The sequence below is a fragment of the Parasteatoda tepidariorum genome, chromosome 1, assembly GCF_043381705.1.
Source record: "Parasteatoda tepidariorum isolate YZ-2023 chromosome 1, CAS_Ptep_4.0, whole genome shotgun sequence".
Lineage (NCBI taxonomy): Eukaryota > Metazoa > Arthropoda > Arachnida > Araneae > Theridiidae > Parasteatoda > Parasteatoda tepidariorum.
In genome coordinates, this window is record NC_092204.1 from 56,757,538 (window position 1) to 56,780,343 (window position 22,806).

Sequence of the window (22,806 nt, forward strand, 5' to 3'; positions counted from 1 at the left end):
CAAATGTAAAAAATATATAAATTCAACAACAAATTACCAATTTTTATATAAAATTTAATTAATTACTCCTATTGAAATACCAGCTGAGCTTATGATCACGTACCAATGAAATGACGATTTTCCTGACTTGGAGCTCTAAAACTGCTTCCGACCGCTGCCGTTAAAAAATCATTAAAAGGTTCAATCGGTTTTATGAAAATTCATATTAAATAGGCATTTGAAAATTGAGAATTGGAGATGTGTGCATTTTAGGAAGAACCCTCAAACAAGATACAGTAAGAAATCATAAATTGAATGATATTATTCTTTTAGATTTTAATATCTTTTGATGTAGTTTGTTTTTTGTTCCGTCAAAAATTTTCAAATTATTGGCAAAAGAGTTATTATTCAGTAAAGAGTTATGACATCACCTAGGTGCTATGAGCTGAATTGTCCGAAAAGTTGCCAGTCGAATATTTATTTGCAATTCAAAAATTGAAAGAATTTGAAGTGTCCTCCATCGGCCCCGAGTCGCGGAACTCGTCCAATAACATAATGTAAATGCAAAAAAACATATACGAAATACAAATACATAAACAAAGTATAAAATATGACGCAAAATATTTAGAACTGATTCTACAATTACTTTATTGTACAAAGTATTCGAAACAATTAAAATCCTAACTACTTCGAAAATAAAAATTTAAAGCAAGACAATGACATTCTTACACAAAAATTCTGAATTTATTAATATTTAATTAAAATGCTTAGGTTTCTACGTATATCGAGAATACGTTTAATAATTAATAAAATTATATCAAAATTAGTTTCCAGAATCATTTTTCCAAGCCATTAATGTGTCATGTGACTTCCACAATGCAACATGAGATCCTGAAACGTTGCTTAAACACTTTTTTTTGAAAAAAAATAACGAAAATCGTCTGCTAGAAAAGTGGTTGTTAAAGAAGATAAGGCTTCCTTAGATACTATCCTTTGACGAAGTAGGGGTACTGTTTTTTTCATTTCCCTTGCGTCCTGTGTAACATGAGAGCAAACGATCAAAATGAGATGATCACCTGCTTGGAGATGGAGGCTGTTTTGTTCCAAAATTTGATCGAGTCCTCCTCTAAGATGGTTTCAGCTTATGGCCGCTACTTCTTGTAACGTGAGAAGCAGAAGAACATTGCTTTCGGATTACCCCCGTTATTCTTCGACAATGTTCTTCGATGCAGGAAGCCGTTCTAGATTTGGCTTCCGCTTCTTGTTATTGCAACGACTACGTTTATGTTATGTTCCCGCTGAGTCCAAAGAATGTTCTCAGATTGTGGAAGACCACTGGAGCAAATGTGCGTAAATCGAACTGAATTTTAGAAGTTTTGACGTATAAAAGGGAAAAGTTTTCTCTCGTTTAGAGTTATGCTTGCGGCAAAAGTTGTTAAGAAAGTGATGAGAAGGGTAAGATATAGAACAAAAGAACGTTTGTTTCCAAAACGATGAAAATGGATAAATGTTTTAAGTTATGTTAAAAGAAAGATTTGACTTTATAGCTAAAAATATTTTGCGTTCAGTATAAATTTTATATTTTTTTTGAAAATAAATATTTTCTTCTAAGACAGTTTATGAAACTTTAAAAATTGCTTACACAAACTTAATCCACTCGCAACGTTAAAGATAACTATAACATTAAGTTTCTTAAAAAGTACTATTATAAAATATGAATATATAAAATATGTATAAATCATTTTAACATTTTAATACATTTTACTTTTGATTTTTGATGAGTTATTAATGAAGCAATTTTTCTACTTTAGTTATAATATGTTTTAATTTGATTATTTAATTGAGCTAAATCGCATAGTAGTTCAAACTTCTTCGTTGGTGCTTACTAGTTGTTCTAATACTTCAGTAATATTATTTTATTCCTCATTCCAGTGACAACCGCTGCAATACGTTAACTTATGAAACCACCGTCATTGTTTAAAAATCTTTGAAAGAATATCATTTTAGCAAAGAATTCAAAATGTGTCATAAAATCATAAATAGATTACTTACACGAATTGTCTCTTATTTTCATTGCATTGAGATAAATTAGTTAGTATTATTTTATGCATTAATAAAAAAAAACTCGCAGCCGGCAGGATTCGAACCTGCGCGGGAAAATCCCAATGGATTTCGAGTCCATCGCCTTAACCACTCGGCCACGACTGCCCGTAAGCAACCTTTTCTCCTAATTAAATGAATTCAACAATAATGTTTTGCTTAAACAGTGACAGGTGATGATAGAACGACCCGGAAAAAAATCTTTTCTAGTACTTACATGAGCATCTGTTTAACAAATCTCATTTCTTTCGACCTTGTATAGAACACATCAAAACGTTTCATGTTGTTGTTAATGTTTCACTTTTAAACTTGTTCTTTTTATTGTTGTTTCTTTTAATGTAAATACGAATTATAGAAATTAACTTTGTTCTGCTAAAAACATGTGTTTTGACAACATTCAAAAACAAGCAACATTTTATTTTTTACACCAATGCATACTATTTATGGAGTCGCGCATAAATATTAGCATAAATATTATCTTATGTAAACATCTCCTTGCATAGTCTGATTACTTTGATCTGCAATTAAACAAATGTGTTAATAATGACGTATGAAAATAACTTACATAAATTATATGTAATTTAAATATTCTGTTTGCTCAAACAAATCTAAAGCACTTGTATGGTAATCTTTGTGGGTTCATTCAACTTTTAAACTTAATAATTTAATTTAAAGCAGGTTGTGATATAAAAATTATCTCCTAGTTTTTGATATTAGTTTGATTTATCTTGTTACATTTCTATTTTGACATTATTTTGATTTTTCTTTTTTAATAAAAAAAATCATTTCACTCTTAGCGAATGTTATCTATGTTCTGTGAAGTAAGAATCATCTTTAAAAAATAGTATTATTTTGAAGAAAATATCTAAAATTATAACTGTTGCAGTTTTTTTTTTTATTTTAATTTTTTTTGTTTATTTTTTTCCATTATTTTTTAATATTTTAGTATGTAGAATGGAGATATTTAAAACTTTACAGAAGCACTTCACATGTTCATGTACATTGCTAAGCAAGTTCAGTTGAATTAAGATCGTTAATTGTGCTGCGCTGAACATACTTACGTTAAAGCGCGCAATTAAGGTATGTAAAAAAACCAGATTACTCTGTAAGAACTATAGCTGCTTAGAACATGCGTACGTCAACGTGCGTTTTGCGCATGGAAGTTACTACAAGACAATCTTGGTTGTCGATAGCAAAACTTACGAGTATATTAGTTGGCACTAATGGCAAATGTTTCATCAAGAGAAATCTTAATATTCCTTTGCAATAGAAACACTTACCGTGAGATAGACTTTTGATTTTGGCTAAGCTGAAATTACCCTTACTTGAACAAATCTTAATACTAAAAAGAAACCAAGTCAAATCATTTAAGAAATCTAAATCAACTTTTAAAACTAATTTGAATAAGCAAATGCAAAATAAATCACTTTTAATCTCTACAATAATTGATAACTGAAGCAAATTAAGTCGATATAATACAAAACTGTCTACTTTTGGTGAAATTAGGCGAATTTGGGCGACGTTTTTTTTTTCGGATAAAACACAATTTTACGTAAAAAAATAGCAAATTAGCCTGCAATCATTTACTTTGATAAATTTTATTTAAGCATAGCAGTCTCAATGAACTATAACATTTGCAAGTAAAAACTCTCGATTTTCGCAGAATATATACAGAATACAAGTTACTTTACCCTTGGCAAATAATTCTTCTTTAACTGTGGCAGTTTTCTAATTAATTAAAAGAATCTTCCATACAAAGTTTCCTTAATTGAAAGGATTAACGACAACTTACACAGAGATTAAGACAAAGCAACATCTAAGTTAGAATTACCCGAATCTTAAGAGTTTTCTAATCTACCCTCACAGGGAAAGTAAATCCAGGCACGTTCTAAATATTTCTAGAGATTTTATGAAGCAAGATGTCTCGGCTGCTTCATTTCAGAACTGATATAATCTTCATTGTCTAAAAGAACAATTGAGAGTGAATCTAAATATGTGTGTGATTATGAATATTCATACTGATTTTCTTTTCAAGAGAATATCTTCAAGTTTTAAGCGGTTCTAATATTATAAAGTGGTTTAATTTTCTTAAGTGCGATAAGTAGATACAGGAAAACTTATGATCTTCCTTGTTTGATCGATAGTTTACCCTTAATGTATGAAGCACCGGCATTCTATAGAATATCTGGGAATTCTGTAGAGTACCTAACGTTTTTAGGATAAGGACGAAATAAGAAAATTATTATATCCTTTAAATAGTCATTGTCTGAAATAGCTAGACATTCTGCAGAATGAGAAATGGTAAAGAATGGAAAAAGGTCATGAGTTTATTAGTTGTTCATTTCTGAAAATACTATTGAATTTTGCTTTATTGTTAATTTGAAAAAATAATATTTACAACAAATTTTTAAAAAAACAGCACCGTTAACTGCAAATCACTGTTAAGGAGGTCTCTATTACTGCCAATGTAAAAAAGTCAACATTCTATAGAATACCTAGATATTTTATAGAAGGACTGATAAATTTCATTTTGAATTCTATAGAATGTTTTAACGATGTGTGAAATATATCATAATTTTATAATTTTATGCCTTGCCGTTCATTTCGCAACCATGAATGAAATGTCTAGGTATTCCTTAGAGTGCCGAATTTCAAACTTTGCTAGCAACTCAAACATTAAGAAAACATGTAAAAAAAATTCAAACATTTTGAAAAAAAAATAATTTTGACGAAATAAACAGACCATCATGGAAAATAAAATAAACGTTACAAACTATTCTTTGACCAGGCAAAAATAAGAATAAATAAATAATTCCAAAGATAAGTTATGTTAGACTACTGTGAGAAGCTAATTAATTCGTTCAAGTTTTAGGCATGTGGCGTCAGTCTTACTAAACTTATTACTAAATCGTTCTATCGTTGTTGACTACTTATCTGTAATGCCACTTTATTTATCTTCTTGCCAGCTTATAAAACCAATATTCAGTGCTTTCGATGACATCAAAAGCTATAGCACTTCGTTCATTTTTTCCTTAAATTTTACAAAAACTTCCAGGAGTAGCCTACTCTATACAACTATTTTAAATCAAAATAGTTTTTCAACAAGAAACAGATGTAAATGTGCTCATTTCATCTTTTAGCCTTTTTATTAGCTGTTTTAAGATAAAATGTGTGTATTAGTTTATAATGACAACCCCATCTGCTATTGTGGATATAGCTGTCTTTTACTGTGCCTTGCTTGCGGTCATCACTTTGATGGCGATATGTTACTTCAATCCTATTGTGTCGCTATTTTTTGGTGTGTTTATAAAACTTGTTATCCTATTTCCACTCCCCTATATAATAGCTTATATAATACTCTACCTGGTTAGCTCATTTAACCTACAATCAGGCGTTACGAACCGCGATGGCTCTTGGGATAGAGAGTTCGCCTTCAAATCAGGCGAACCGGGTTCGAATCCCAGTCGATACGAAGTCATACGTCTTGCACCGACCACAGTGCTGGTGTGAAATATCCTCAGTGGTAGACGGATCATGGGTTAGAGTCCCCTTGCCGTCAGGCTAACCGTGAGAGTTTCTCGTGGTCTTCCTCTCCATTTAACACAAATGCGGGTTAGTTCTATCAGAAAAAAAGTCCTGCACGAAGACACATTTCTCCCACTACTTGAGCCAGGAGTTTCCTTGTCTTCTGGATTGGCTTCAATATCACAAGGGTACGGAGTTGAATATTGCTAGGACGGTTGAACATTTCAAAATTACAAGGATAGTAGTCGTGAACCCCAAAAAATTGGGTCGGCTGTTCAACGACGATTATAAAATAAAAAATAAAATCAGTTATTCTTATCCAAATCAACACAATCTGGCATTTAACTGCAAAACCTTCCTGTAGTACTAAGGGAAAAATCGCGATTTTCTTTATATCTTTTTTTCATTTTTTTTTCTTTTTTTGAAACGCTTACGACTGCCTCGACGTCTTTAAAACGAAATTATGAACAATAAAAAATTTTCATCTTTAATCCGATTTCTACAACCAACTTTTCAATATTATACAACAGCTTATACCGAGTTATATGCATTTTAATGAAAATGTAACAATAAATATTGAGAACAAATAATACATTTTGCGCAAATTCCCAGCTCTTAAAAGATTTAGATATACAAATATGGATTTGAAAGAACAACAGCATTTTTTTGTTTTTGTATGTCTGCCAAAAAATCAATTAAATATCATTTCAAACAAATTAGAAGCAACCGTCTGGTACTCGGATGTTAAAAAAAAAAAAGAAAAACGAATCTCTTTTGAGTTTCTAAATTTAAAAACCACGTTAAAGTGCCATCTGAAATTCTAACTTTTAGTTTTACTTTTTTGCGCATAATTACCTTCAATTTAATCCTTAGTTCCTAATTATTTTACTTTATATCATTAATATCTTGTCCGTTATTATATTTACTTTGCTCAATCGGTATTGCTATTATTATTATTTATTTTCAGATAATTTATTTCCTTCATTAGAAAATAATCCTTCAAGAAATCGGCAAATTCTTTTTCCCCCCAACCAATCTGGGAGCATTTAGGGAAATGACCCAAAAACTTTGAACTTAATTCGCAATTTGAATACACGTCTTTAAGCTCCATTATTCCCTCTCTGGGAATATAATCAAGTGCCATAACATCACCACACGGCAGTGAGACAAATTATCCGCCATTTTCCATCTACTTCTTGAGCAAAATAGCTCATTCCAGAGGAGCGAGCATCTGACAACTGAGTCATTAATTAAGGTACTTAGTGACTTACTCTAAATGTTTGACTTCAGCTGTCTTGACTGAATCTCTGTGTCCCAGAAACCGAAATCAATGAATGGACTCTGAGGACAAAAGAAGGCAATTTTCCTTTTCACTTCATTAACGCCGTAATTAGTGAATTTGCTCCTTGGAGTCTAAAGAGAGCACTTGATACTTTTCATTACATCCATTCATTAGTTCTTTTGCAAGTCACGTGGCTATTTGATTCTAAAATCATATCTATAAAGGAATTGAATTACCTAGAAATGAAGACAATGCTACAGGGGAAAAAATGGTCATTTTTATTATCGGGAATTGCGATTTTGTGTTTTGTTTCTGGGGATATTTATGTATTTGTTTTGTTTCTCTAATTTCGCAATTACAGTCTGTTTTTTTTTTTATATTTATTTTGCTATTACTGTGTACTTTTTACTTTTGTCATTACGGTTTTTTTCTAAATTTTATCATTTAAGTCTGTTTCTTAATTTAGTCATTGCGGTCTGCTTTTTTAATTTCGTCTTGGTGGTCTGTTTTTAGCTTCTTCATTGCTGTCTGTTTTTTTTTAAATTTCGTCATTACGATCTGTTTTTTCATTTCTTCATTACGGTCTGATTTTTTTATTTCGTCATTACGTTTTGTTTTACAATTTCATTACTATGGTCTGTTTCTTATTGTCGTCCAGCAAGTTCCACACATATTTTCCATACAAAACACTATTTTTATTATTTCTCAATATGCTAAGAATTTTTATAATGATTAAACGATATTTAAGGACAATAAGTCTTTTTAAAGGCTTACAGAGAAAAAAAATTCTGCTTTTAAAATTTTTTTATTAGGTGTGTACCATTAAAATGTACTTTCATTTGAAATCCGTTTAAAGTTCTATTGATTATTGAACATTAAAAAAATCTTTAAAGGAATAAGATAAAAATCAAACAAATTCTTTGAGAATGGCAGAAATGTATTAACTTAAAAACGTTTCTTTTTTTCAGAATTGCTTAATATAATCGCAATCTGTAAGTATAAAAAATCCCAGATTCAGATTTGCAATTTTTGGTTCTGTGTTCTATTTTTAGAAATAATTTGAAGTAAATATAAATTCAAATACTGGACAATATATATCAATTATATTTTTTTTCATAAAAAAGACACACTAATGTTTATAAGATTATTAAGATGACATAAAATTTCAAAATAATTTCAAAATAAAAGCCGTTATCAATAAAAAATTCATAACCACCAAATCACATTATCAATAAAATCCATTATAGCAACATTTTTAAAAACCATGTCAAATTAAAGGTAAACCAAACAATATTTTTTCAACTTTTTTTTTTATTTTAAAAAATTGCACTTATTATGTATCCTTATCCTTTTAAAATAAAATCCATTATCAATGAACTCAAATATAAACTCTAAAAGAACAAAAAAAGCAGAGTTAAAAAAAAAAAATTTAAAGAAAATCTATACTAAATTTGAAACTCGAAATCTAGTATTCACTTTGTATTACAAGCATCTATTTTCAATCCTTTTATTTATGTTTCGAAAGAAATAAAATATTGTACTCTGATTCTATTTTATTTTCGAAATATCTGAGCAGCATTGGAAAAAAGGGAGAGAAAATACACATTGTCATGTGCTTTCGAATTGCCGTTCATTGTTCGAAAATTGCGTCTAGTTTAAAAGAGAGAAATAAATAAGGTAGTAAGGCACACCTCCAAGCAAAGCAACACAGTTTCTTATCGAAACAACTGACTCAAGAAACTACAAAGAAGGGAAAATGCACTGGAATAGCCAAACATTTTTCTTTCTATAATACCTATTCAATGAGAAAGGCTAACAAATCCTCCTACTTCGCCATTTTGAACCAAGGCACTCATTGTTTGGAGTAAAATAAAATGTGTAAATCTTTCTTCTTTTTTTTAAGAAAATAATAAAAATATTTTTTTAAAGAAAAGTTCAACTTATTTTTACAAATTAATTTTATTGCTATAAAGTTTTTTTAATCATTTTTACAGTAGAATAACCTGTAATATCTATTCAATTTATTAAGGCCAACAGATGTTTCCACTTTGTGCCAAGAAGTTGCTATTAGTTTGAGAAAACTAAAGTATGTATATCATTCTTTAAAAAAAAATTTAAAATAAAAATTTAACTTATTTTTTAACCTTTTTTGATGTATACTATTGTTGCTAAGCTAGTTTAATTGCTTTCCAAATCATGATTGTTTAGAAAATTGAGAATTAAAATATTTGTTTATAAAATAGGTGTTTCATAGCTTTTAAAAGTAATAAATAATGTTAATTTGTAATATTAATTATATGTAACTAAACTTTTTTGATAATTATTAATTTAACTAAAAAATATAGCTCTAACCCGCAAGCAGTCGTCTACCACTGAGGATATATTTCCGTTAGCACTGTGGTCAGTGTGGAATTCAAATTCTAGCCATCGCTGGGATTCGAACCCGGCTCACCTCATTGGGAGAAAAGCACTCCTTCCCCTGAGCCACCACTGCTCAATTTTTAAAAAAATTATTATGTTTTAAAATCGTCTTTGAACAACCGACCCAATTTTGGATTTACGACTACTAATGTTCAACTCTGTAGTCTTGTAGTTTGCAACCCAATTCAATAGACCAGGGAACTCCTGACTCAAGAAACTCCTTCGTTATGAACTTTTTGATGGAACTAGCACGCGTTTGCGTTGCACAGGGAGGCAAGCTACGAAAACCTCCGGAGGTTAGCCTGACGATAAAGGGACTCTAATCCATGATCCGTCAACCATTAAGGATATTTTGCGTCAACACTGTGGTTGGTGCGAACCGGGTGCGGAATTCGTATCAACTAGCCATCGCTGGGATTCGAACCACGTTTTACCTCATTGGAATGGGAACGCTCTATTCCCTGAGCCACCACGACTCTAATTATAACAATTTTATTTTATCCGTCGTTGAACAGCCGACCCAATTTTGGGTTTACGACTACTAATGTTCAACTCCATAGCCTTGTAATTTTGAACCAATCCAGAAGACAAGGAAACTCCTGGATCAGTACATCCAGAGGTATTAATTTATTATGGGAACATGGAGGACTTTGCGACTCGACAGATTTAAAGTGCAATAGTCACCCTTTACTGCACGGGGAGTCTTCGGTCGGCGGGGATCGAACCCACGAACTCTTGGACATGGGCCCAGAATAATTCACTATAAATCCCTTAATAAATGNCTGCAAAGAAGTATACAGATTTTGCCATTTTTAGCTAAGAAATTGCTATTTGTTTGAAAAAAGTAAAATATGTATATCCTTTTTTTTAGGATGAAAATTTGGATGAAAATTTGACTTATTTTTTAACCTTTTTTGATGTATACTAATGTTGCTAAACAAGTTTAATTGCTTTCCAATTCATGCTTGTTTAGAATATTGAGAACTAAAATATTGCTTAAAATATAGGTGTTTCATAGCTTTTAAAAGTAATAAATAAAGTTGATTTGTAATATTCATTTTATGTAACTAAACTTTTTTGATAATTATTAATTTAACTAAAAAAAATAGCTCTAACCCGTACTCCGTCGTCTACCACTGAGGATATATTTCCGTTAGCACTGTGGTCAGTGAGGAATTCAAATTCTAGCCATCGCTGGGATTCGAACCCGGCTCACCTCATTTGGAGAAAAGCGCTCTATACCCTGAGTCACCACTGCTAAATTTAAAAAAAAAAAAATTATATTTTTAAAATCGTCTTTGAACAACCTATCCAATTATGGATTTACGACTACTAATGTTCAACTCCATAGCCTTGTAATTTTGAACCAATCCAGAAGACAAGGAAACTTCTGGATCAGTACATCCAGAGGTATTGATTTGTTATGGGAACATGGAAGACTTCGCGACTCGACAGATTTAGCGTGCATCAGTCACCCTTTTACTGCTCGGGAAGTCTTCGGCCGGCGAAGATCGAACCCACGAACTCTTGGACATGGGCCCAGAATAATTCACTATAATTCCCTTGATAAATGCTTTTAGATTTTTGTTAAAAAAACAAATCAAAAAAGTATCTACTTTAGAAGTCGTCAATTAATATTTAAGTGAGGAAAAACAAGAGTGCTATCGAAATCTAACTAATCACTTCCGAGGAAAACGGAATTAGAATCATCCAAATCTGTTTGACTGCCGGAGAAAACAATGAGTTTAAAATCAATATTAATATTCCTAAGTTATTAATAAACGTAGAAACAGGCTATAATTTTTGCTTAAATGTGTTAAATATGTAATAACATGTTAAAATTTGTATCGATTTAATATCCTTCTGTCCGTTAAGTGTGTGTTATTTGGGTGAAACACTATCATCGTTAAGAATATATTACGAAGATGAAAAATTTAATTGATGGATATCTACAGAATAGATAGAAACTTCTAGATCAAGTAGATCTACACTGTAAAAAATAGATAGCCAAGTATCACGAAACTTTCTTCGTTTCTGACAAAATCGTTTCCTAGTATATGCTCCGAGAAAAAATTTGGAAAAGAAATTGTGAAAAAAGGTGACTAAATTAATTATCGCCACTTCTCCGAGGAAGCTAATTTTGTCATTCTATTTTCACTTAGGTAGCCCAACACAACAATGACAGAGATATGAATTGCATGCCTAAAACGAAATTCGAACCCCGGACTTTCCAGGTAGGAGGTCAACTCCTTAACCACCATATGTCCGGTCGGCCTAATTTGTCGCTTTATTGTCTAGTCTTCACTCTAGTTTTGTCATTCTAGTTAACAATCTCCCAAAATGTACTACGATGAGGTTTTGAGTTGAGGAAACATTTTCGTCATATATTTGAGAGCTCACGCTTCGTCGCAAATCACATTTTGTGACAAAATGATTCTCGAAGGATTGCTGACAATCAGAAATAAAGCTGTCAAAAGTGACAGTTTTATTTCTAACAATAGCGAGTCTGTTTGAAATGCATTGGCCTTGTGATATACTTTTTGCGTTTTATTATGTTTAATTTTTTCTTCCTTTTATGTATTTGTGTTGTGTATGTTTGTTACACACTAATGAGTTCTATAACTGCATCACTTTCGCTGTATCACAAGAGTGACACAGCTAAAAAAATATATGTTAAAAGGAAATCTAAAACAAAATCTTTTAATAAATAAAAATTATCTACTCTATCAACATTAAAGTAATGACGCAGTTCAATTTCCTTTTAATTCAAGTATATTATTCCATATTTTTATTGGGAAATCTCTATAAAATTTTATGAGTAAAGTAAAAGAAAAATATCTTAACAATTTTATTTTTGTTATTAATTTTTTTTCCCTTCTGTTTTTCTGTGTTTCTCCATTTCCGCAGTTTTTCTTACTGCAAAAAATTACCTCAACAAAAGGAATGTTTCCAGAAGCACAAAGTGGCATTAATAAAAATAATATGACCAGGGATTTTTTTTCGTGCATTATGATCTGAGAATCTCAAGTTCGAGTACAGAAAGCAACACATTTCAAGATTATTACAGTCAAGCTAAGGGAGCTATAGTTAACTTGCATACCGATAACAACATAATGGGTCTTATAATATATAGGAAATAAAAGGCAAGATGTCAGAGGATGAACTTATAAGCTTCAAATATTTTTCCTGAATTTAATAAGTAATTTAAAAAACCTGAAATATACAGAAAAACTTCTTTCAATACCTATGCAAGCAATAACTATGTTTTATTAAAAAAAATTGAAACGATTTTATTTCTTGGAAGATGGCAAAATATAACAGCCTTGCAATAAAAAAAGTTATCTTATTCAATTAGGTAGGATAAGATGAATAAAGATTGTGGGTAAGATCATGAAAAGATAACAACGAAAATCCCGATAAAAGTAATAGTTTGTTTCGAAAAATGCAGAGAAACCCTTTTACTTACATACTTAATTAAACAAGCGTAGATAGTGTCATGATGGACTGTGAAACAGAAACTAAAGAATAAGATAATAAGGATACAAAAATTAAGAAAAACCATAAGTTATAAAGTTTATGTACAAAAATCGCATTTCCAGGCTTTGTCTTTTGCTTCATTGTTATTCCAGTCGGAGCATTTTGTTTTATTTTATAACATGGAATGGACAGTTCTATTTTTGTGTTTGCGAACATCATTGTTCAACTCCACAGCCTTTTAATTTTGAATTCAATCCAGAAGACAAGGTAATTTCTAGATCAAGCATTGAGATAAACTAGCCTTCGTGTAGGACTTTTTGATGGATTTTATTCATGATTATACTGCATTTGCAATACAGGAGGCAAAAAACCATTATAGTCTCACGATGCTACGAAGAAATAGAGAGTCTTAACGTTAAACTGAGTCCTCGCGTTACTCACCTCTCGAGTCTTGACGATTCAGGTCCCACCTCATCATACCGAATCGTCATACCCTATATGTCTGCTGCATTTGACCCGTGGTGGTGCAGTTGTTAAGGGATTGAGACATTAGGTCAGTGGCTTTGTCCTTGAAGCCTCTCCAATCTCAGATCGATCTGTACCAGCTTGTTTGGGAAGTAGAGGCGGCTGGTTTGCAATGCTGACCTCATTTCCACCGTTATGTCGTTTGTCTCGGTATTGTTAAGCCTTAACCTCCATGACTCTCATGACCAACTACTGGCTGTTGAGGGATTGCTCTGCTTTCACTTCAACATATGTATTTCTTAGATTCCTTTCCAAACATTCCAACACTGTAAAGGTTTTAAGATATAGTAAAATAAGCAAAAAGTGAAATTGAAATTACGGATCTCCTAAATAATCTATGGGGACCATATTTTGCAAATTACAACCCTTTGTACCACTGAAATTGGAAATCAGTATATAATGAGGTGATATTGCAGTGGTCACTATATAAAACTTTCCAATTCGCCCTGGACTTGTGAGCAGAACTGCGGTCGTTAGACTATCCTACTTGATTCGAATCCCTTCAGCAGTCAATGAATTACTTTTTCGCACTTTTCACCCTCTATAACACTTTTGAAACTATGCATTTTGCTCAAAAATGAGTATATGCTGTTTCAATTTTAAATACATGGGGTTTTCATATTAGTTTATTATTTGTTTCGGATCTATTTTGGCACATTTTTGTTCACTATTAAGGAAACCTTTTTTTCCAGTGCATAGACATGACGCGCACGATTTTATTATTGAATGAAAAAATTACTTATTGTACAAATAATAGAAAACATAAATATTATAAGAGATATATATAATTATTCAAAAGTTTAGAATTAAAACAAAACGTTATTGTTGAAATTTTAAAATATTCAACGAAGAAAACAATTGAAAAACGCTGACTAGTGACAATATACGCAAAATACTACAATTTATAAGGCATTTACAACCCCTAGAGAATGTTTTATAACCTTTATAAGCGACATTTAATGCTTCGTCATCAACTGTAAACAGAATAAAATCCCCAAAATCTATTGATCCATAAAAATATAATGAATGTTTATGTATTCTATTCTATCCCAAGACGGATAAAAAAAAAATCTGTACTTATTTCTAAAAGTTTAATAAAAACATCACTGCTTTAAATTTTAGTCTTTTAGTAAAAAGGATTTAAGTCATAATACACTACATAACAAATATGCTCTTCTGTCGCTTCATGTATTCTTTTAAGCATTTTTTTGACATTTTTCTGCAAAGAAGTTTTTTTTATTCAATTGCGGTTACTCTACTTAAATATTATCCACTTAGGTTATTTCAGTTATTTGTATTGTCATCTCATCCGTAGATACAGTGTCTCGTCTGTGTACACATTGTGTACCCATACGTGTTGTTAAATATTCTAATAAAACTATATAAATTTGCATTTTGTAAAGTGTGTACAAGTAACGAAAATTTATAAAGAAATATAGTAAAACGCAAAGCATACATTTATTTTTGTATCTCAAAACAAATAAGAAGTCATTAAGAAGATATTCTAGATGTTTGGAGAGAAAAAAAGTAATAAAAATCCGAATTTTTTATTCATTGGGTTTCCAAATCAGTAATTAAGCAAGGAAAGGGCAAAGACGCTTTATAAATCTAATAAATCAGACTTAAGAAAAACGGGACGGAAAACATCGAAACCTCTTTGATTGCTGGAAAAAAAACAGAGGAGAGTTGAAAGGTAATTAGTAGAAACACCTCTAAGTTTCATTAGGCAATCAAACTGGTTGTGACATTTTTCCTTGCGCCGTCCTCACTAGCAATTCGACAGTTTTCAGTAATGATCTTGTTCTTTCTCTCCTATAAATATTTATTTACGATCCATGATGCTCATACTTTTTTACATCTTTTTTGACAGATATTCATAAAATATGCATGAAGGGTGGAGATTATGGAACACCGTGCACTAAAATAGTTGATTTGAGCCGATTTGTTACTCACCTTTCGACATCTCTCTAACAACGTGAACAAAAATGGATGTCGTATCATTGTTTGACTCTTCGGTCAACGAGCTGTCGCGACAGCTGGGAGGTCCTGTCGTAAGAGGGAAGTGTCGCTATCATGTCCTGGAGAAACGTTTGTTATTCCAAACGAGTAAGAACATTTCTTTTTCTTTTCTTTTTTTTGTTTTCCTATGTCGTACTTTTCATTCTTGAGAATGTGTACTGGGGAAAGCACGTTTTGGGGGAGTACAATTAGGCCATTTCCGTTCTGTTGGTGCTGCTGCTTTCAAGAAACGTGCTATCCCCCCTTTTTTTCTGAAGTTCGAGAAACTGTAACAAAAACTACAACTAAAACTATCAAAGGAAAAGAGACGGTGATTTCGAAGTCTTAGTTCGAAAGGGTCGCTCGTTTTCGTTACTTTTGTTTTTATCTTTCTTCCCTTCAAATGATACCTGGTAGATCCCATGGATTAGAGTCAAAGGTATATTTTCAAAATTACGATAAGTTCTAGGATTTATGTAATACAAGTAGATCAATAAAACTGACCAAATTTTTTTTTTATAAGCATTTTACGAATTGTACTTCAAGTATGAAATGAATTCTGACAAAGAGCAACTTTTTAAACTTTTTTGCCAAATTATGCACAAATTTGACGAATTCTCAGATATTTCACGTTTGGTTTGGGATAGGTTTTTTTTAACTGACAAGACAACGCTAAAATTTTATTAAATACCTTTCTCATTTTAAAAATTGTGCATGCTCAAAGGTTAATAAATAAACAAACATTTATTGAAAAGTTACGAATTAGAGGTAACATAACAGTGGAGTTGTTTTTCTCAATTGAGTCATTTTTTTTAAGAATAAATGTAAACATTGTTCCAATAGGACAGTGCTTCCTAAATAGTGGTACGCGTACGCGTTTTTATGCGAAATATCTTGCAACAAACGAAAATTTCAAAATTTTATATTTAAAAACAAAGTAAAAAATATATTCATTTTTTTTTATTAGTGGTACGCAGCATTACGAAAAATTTAGAAAGGGTACGCAAAAGTCATAAGTTTGGGAAACACTGCAATAGGAAATAGAATTTGTTTATCATCGAAAAAAAACGGAGGAGATAAAAATTGAAGAAGTAATGAAATCGTAAATAATAGAATGAAAAAAACAAGGAAATTTAAGTTCAATTTTCAAAAATTCCTATTATTTTTGACACAAACAAAACCGAAAAAGCTATTTTTTTGCTTCTAATGAGAACGAGCTAAATCACAATGAATTTTAAAAATGAGCGACGCCTTTCACTTTAAATTAATATTTTTATTAGTGATTTTGACACTCTCTACCTTTTGAATATTTTAAGGAGTAAATATTTTTAAAATCTTTCATATTTTCAGTTTTAAAAAAAATACACTCATGAAACAACACTGACAAATTTTTAAAAAAATAATAAAATAAAAAAATAAACTTCTCTATAAAAGCTCTAAAATAACACTTCTCAACTTTCATAATCTGCAAAATATAATATCACTAGATCTATGTCATGACACGACTAACAGTCATATCAATATTCAATTCGACTTATGATAAACTGTTCATGCGTATTCAAAGTTCACAAGCCCTTCTTTGATATTTAATTTGGACACAACTCGAATTTAGGATAATGTGTCAGTGTTATTTTGCAAAACCCGGAATCTGAAAAAGTTACTTTCAAATTTTTCAATTATTACAATATTAATCAACAATTATTTTTCCACTTTAGTAAATTATAATATTTTGTAAATTATGCAATTTAATTTTTATAAATTATAATATTTAAAGAACAACAAAAAAAGTTTTCTATTTATCAACACTTTTTCTGCTGCAAAAATGGTTTTACAGCAATAGCTGAAATTCCAAACTGCAGGAACTGCAGAGGATAATTACTCAACTGCCTTGCTAAAAAATAATGCAAAACACAAAAACAATAAAACAACACATAGTTTCGCATAAAAATCGTAACACAATTGTCGGTGGAACGTCGCGAAATTTATAATTTCTTATGCAATCGTAAAATACTGGTTTTTGGAATCATTTCCATTAACAACAAGAACAACCTTAAATTTTATTTAATTCAAATTAAAATAATCACTCTTGCCATTCATTCCATTTCTTTTTTTTTAAACGTAGCAATATTTTACTCGAATTTTCTGTTTCTTTAAACTTTAGCGTAAGAAGCAAACCTAAGTTTTTTTATTAACTATTTTATTCATTGATGTCATAATAATTGTCAAAACAGATGCATTAATTTAAATGATAAATTCAACCATATTACTTTATGTTATTCGTAATTACACGGTACTGTGGTTCAAGATAATTCCTCAATTCTTTTACGGAAGGTTTGATAATTACATAGTAACTCCCAGCTGAAAAAAGTATCATAAAGTTCGTTTGAATCTTCAGACACTATGCATACACCGATGGACACGGGTGTTACCAGAAACGGTAGCACCCGTTTTGCAGTTGCTGATTGTAGTAGAAGCACATACCAGCATTACCAAGAGAGTCATTGCAGACACCACAGTCTCGTAATATACGACTGTTGTGAGATACTCCTCCACTAATAGAAACCAAGGCTCAATGTGTTGAACCTAGAGATGCGCAGTAGTTTTATTCAGTTCTGTACCGGTTGTGGCTAGATATGCAATTCTCAATCCTTATGGTGGAGCCGTGGTGGCTTAGGGGATAGAGCATTCACCTTCCAATGAGGTAAACCGGGTTCAAATCCCAGCGATGGCTGGTCCATACGAATTCCTCACCCGGCTCGCACCAACCACAGTGATGACTTAAAATATCCTCAGTGGTAGACGAAACGTGGGCTAGAGTCCCCTTGACGTCGTGCTAACCATGGGAGGTTTCGTGATTTTCCTATCTGTGTAACGCAAATGTAGGTAAAATCTATCCAAAAGCCCTCCACGAAGGCGAATTACACCCTATACTTGATCTAGGAGTTCCCTTGTCTTCTGGATTGAATTCAAAATTACAAGGCTACGGAGTTGAAGTTTGATAGTCGTAAACCCAAAATTGGTTTGGAAGTTTAACGATGTTGTTAAAATGCAAAAAAAAAATCCTTTTGGTGTGCCTTGTAGCACGTTTGCCTTGAAATAATATCATCTTGCACCATTAATTACAGATACTCTTCAATGGGTTGGCCAAATGTCTGAGTTAACTAAAGTGCCGAATTAAAATATCGTACTAGTGGTTTCATCCTACGCTTAATTATATGGCACTATTCAACTTGAACGAAAACGTCGTTCAATTTAATACTTCTTTCTGATTACAAAAGTTACTCTAAACAAATTCATTCATTAACCATTTTTTTAGAGTCCTGCTTTTGCATTAAATAAGTTAATACAGAATTTTATCCACAAATTATCAGTCAATTATTTGCTAAATACTATTAGTTCTTGCTATGGAACTGCTGTCTGATGAAAAAAGAAATGCTATGATCTTCTGGTATTTCATTAACTTATAAACCAACTGGAAAATTTCATAAAGAAATTTCCATATCTCTTTTAAACATAATTAAGGAAAACATCAAAACTTGCAATCCTGCAATTTAATAAAATTAAACTTTTCTCTCAAAATGTATAAAATAAACTTTAAGGAATACAATGCTTTAAAACCTTTATGTAATTTTGCTTTGTTTATCAAAAATAGGAGAACAAAACCAATTACTTTTTTTAAACACTTGCGCCCTTTCTATTTCGATCTGACAAATCTTGAACCATCTAATCTTAAGAAAACCAGGAGTGTTACAAGTCTTCGCGTCATAAAAGCTCAAGTACTGCTGAAATCTAATTTATGTAAATAACTCGATAACCGAAACCTCAAGATAGTATCCTCTTACGGATTCCCCTCACCAATATACGACAGAAATTTAATCCACACACCGCGAAATATGGCCGTAATTAACGCTAAGTAGATTGCATTTTCACCTCTCCCGATCCCAATCTGCTCGAGAGGAATATAAACTCACTTTTCCTGGACTAGGAAAATCTGGATAATCTTCGGTGAATGTTTCTACAGAGAATACAACGAGCGAAAGATTCCGCATTTAAAAGTAAGAATGCAAGAATGGCGTCGCTTTGACTGCATTTTAATGCTTGACTATCTCCGAAATTCTGCTGTTTCAGTATATATTTCGTTAGTTTTATGCAATAATTTTGAATTAAAAAAAATTGTTATTATCAGACTTTGTCTTTTGTTTTATTTTATACTGTTAAGAGTGCTAGCATAGATCCAATCTTAGCCTATTAAAAAAGTTAGTTTTTTCAAATTAAGCAATATTAATTTTTTAAAATGTAACGATTTAGTAATGCATATTTAATAGCGGTTTCCGTAAATACTAATTTTTGTTTCTTAACTCAAGATTTAATGCGTGCAATGCAAATTGGTTTGCTATAAAATCTAATTTTGAAAGTTTTATTAGGTTTTTTATTTTTTATTTATTTATTTTTTTATCATAAGGTAGTTTTCACAAACATATTCAAAAAATTTACCAAATATGTCAATGCCTCCATCTTTGCATTTATTTTAATTGGTAATGACGTTTTGTCCGGAAATTTATTTCTTGCGGGATAATGGAAGAAACTAGACAAAATGGAAAAAACTGAACGGAATGGAAGAAACTAAAAGTAACCGTTACAATAATGTAGCAATAAATATAAGAACAGCATAAATTTAAACAAATTGAGCTTTATAGTACCAAAAAGTTAGAAGTATTTCACATCAACTCTTTTGAGAAATAACTACTCTCATATTATTTAAGTTTTATACAGAATTTTAAAATCCATATACCATATTATTTAAGAGTCAGTTTGACTCCTCTTTCATACTTAACATTAATCATACTTAATAGCATTTGATTATAAAAATTAGAATGTTATTCGTAATTGTGAATTTAATATGGCATTTGTAATAGTGCATATGTTTAGATTGTAATTTGTCATTTCGTAGCATTAATAAAATTTAATTATGATATTTTAACTGTGATTTATGTTATAAAATTACTATTATATTATAATTAATTATTATATTATAATTNTATGAATAATTATTATTATAAATAATTATTATTATAAATAATTATTATCGTAAATAATTATTATTATAAATAATTATTATTATAAATATTATAAAATAAGGTTTCACTATACTCGTTTACATAAAATATTAAAGAACTACAAATATTTTAATTTCTTAAAAAATTCATAAGATTTATTTTTCTTCTTAACTGTTATTTTTAATTATCATAAAATGATTGCTTGGAAAGTAATACTGATATTTACACTAGTTTACAATTATAAACTACTTAAAAAAATTGTTTAATATTTTATTTGATAATTTCTTTTTCTTGGTTAAACATATTTGCTTCCTCTATAGTTTTTCTGCAATTATTTTTTATTGCGGAAAAAACTTTCCATCTCTGATTTTAATGAAAAAAACTTTTCAAATCAAAACCATATCCCTCAAAATTTCAAATCTGTGAAATTTTAACTAAGTGGGAAATAGAAAGTTTTAATTGACTCTGTAAAACTTTCTTAAGAGGCTCATTGAAACCAATAAAATAACTAAGAATTTTGTATTATATTTCATTCTTGTTGATAGTAAAAGGACAATGAAAAACAATAATGATATCTTTAAGTTGCGTAATCGATTTTTCATTATTTTTAAAGGCATTTTCTTTGAAGCAAATGAGTTTTTTTTGCCTCAAATCTTTTTAGTTTAAAGTAAATAAATTACTTTATAGTTCAACTTCGTATAAAAATCAATTTCTCCAGCAGCTTTTATTGTCGTGACAAATATTTCTTTCAATAATATATATTTTTCAATTTTTAAACTACGGCAATACAGTCACAAATATTCTTTATAAAAAAATATTAATTTTAAAATTAACTTCTTTATTATTCTAAGAACAACAGCTCTCATTATTATCAGCTTTTAATGCAAGCTCATGTATGCTTTTTATTTCGATTGTATTTAATTACACTTATCAATGAACCATTTGAGTTTTAAATTAAAGATAATATTGCTGCAGTCTGCAATTTAATATCCAAAAACCATTTAATTAAAAAACAAACAAGCTTAGAGCGTCGTAGCTTCATTTTGAAAGTAAAATACATGAGTATCACGGTCATAAAACAAACAATAAAAAAATTCTCATATAAACCTTTAGGTTAAAATATTACTTCTTAGATGTTTTTGCTTTTATTTAAATATAACTTAGTAACTGGATTTAGAATCTAGTTCATGTTAGCGTTATAGCGTTTCAATTATAAAGTGATAAAATTAAATGTGTTGAAGATTCATAACAGAATTGTGATTCCCTTCTGCATTCCCCTGCTTATTAATTTTTTTAAACTCCCACACTGTAAAAAGTTTCAGAAATTGATTTTGACTCTATAAAAATGTCTCCGAAAATCTGAGAAAACTTCATTTAATAGCATGTTTCCGATCAATTGAAAAACATTTCTTTTATTTTCAAAAGTAGGAAATGGAATTGCATTGGCGCCAATTCAGTTTTAAAGGTTTTCAAAATATTCAGAAGCGATTTTGAAAATCATATTCACCGTAGCTGCCTCATATATATTCAGAAACGTTTTGGGATTATTTTTTATAGTATAGCATAATTTTGAAGGGTCAGACATTAAATGTATTTCGACTAAAATCAAATGCTTAATTCATTAAAATTAAATTTAAAATTTCTAAATATTAAATTTAGCATTTTACTATGCTTTTAAATTATTTATTTTAGTCCTTTTTCGCTTCGTATGTGGAAATCACGATATGGCTAAACTTTCAACAAACATTCAGAATTAAAGCAATAAACAAATTGTTCCATAACTAAAATATCTACTGTCTAAAATACCGTGTGCCTTGAAATAATTCAACAGTATTCAATTAATACAGTTTTTCGAGCAAAAATGAAATTAGTATCTAGTAAATTAATTATACAGATTCTAATCGATCTCCAAGAATATCTCAAAACAGAAAAATCTAAAAATAGTAAAATTACGAGGAATTTGTTTTTATGTATTATCTTAAGTAATAATATTGTCTTTGAGCAAACGATCTTTATTCATTTTTTCAAAAGAGAAACTCAAAATGGCATACTTCTAACTTATTAATCCACTGCAAAAAACATTTCTTGTTTTTTTTATTTTTATTTTTTTATTTGAGTAAGATACATCAGTGTATTACGTATTTAAACAGATTTAATATGAGCATACTTTCTTAAATTTTCATTAGCGAATTTTCATACTATAATTCGATAAAAAAAAAATCTATTTTTACAGTTTTCTGTTCGACAAATTTTTTTTTCACGTTTATTTTCTGGGAAATAGATAACAAATTGTAGATAACGTATCTGGGGTCCTCAATTATTAGACTAATTCAAAACTTATAAGAATCAAAATTGCAAAAAAAAAACACCTTTATTTATTTTTGTTTTGATTCTTGATTTTTGGCCTTTTTGAAAGCTTATCTAAAATGAAAATTGTATAAA

General features: G+C 30.2%; 1 protein-coding gene and 1 non-coding gene across 2 annotated transcripts in view; one reads left to right on the forward strand and one right to left on the reverse strand.

Annotated features, from left to right (window-relative positions):
• Window positions 1-2,105: 2,105 nt before the first annotated feature.
• On the reverse strand, window positions 2,106-2,187 carry TRNAS-CGA (transfer RNA serine (anticodon CGA)). Its single transcript has one exon. It is a non-coding gene; the product is annotated as a tRNA-Ser (tRNA).
• Window positions 2,188-15,257: 13,070 nt separating this feature from the next.
• LOC107442006 (ADP-ribosylhydrolase ARH3) overlaps window positions 15,258-22,806 on the forward strand; it is a 35,771-nt gene continuing 28,222 nt past the window's right edge. Inside the window, exon 1 of the mRNA XM_071180563.1 lies at window positions 15,258-15,415. Coding sequence (XP_071036664.1) covers window positions 15,295-15,415 — 121 coding nt within the window. The 5' untranslated portion in view covers window positions 15,258-15,294. The remainder of the gene's footprint in view (window positions 15,416-22,806) is intronic.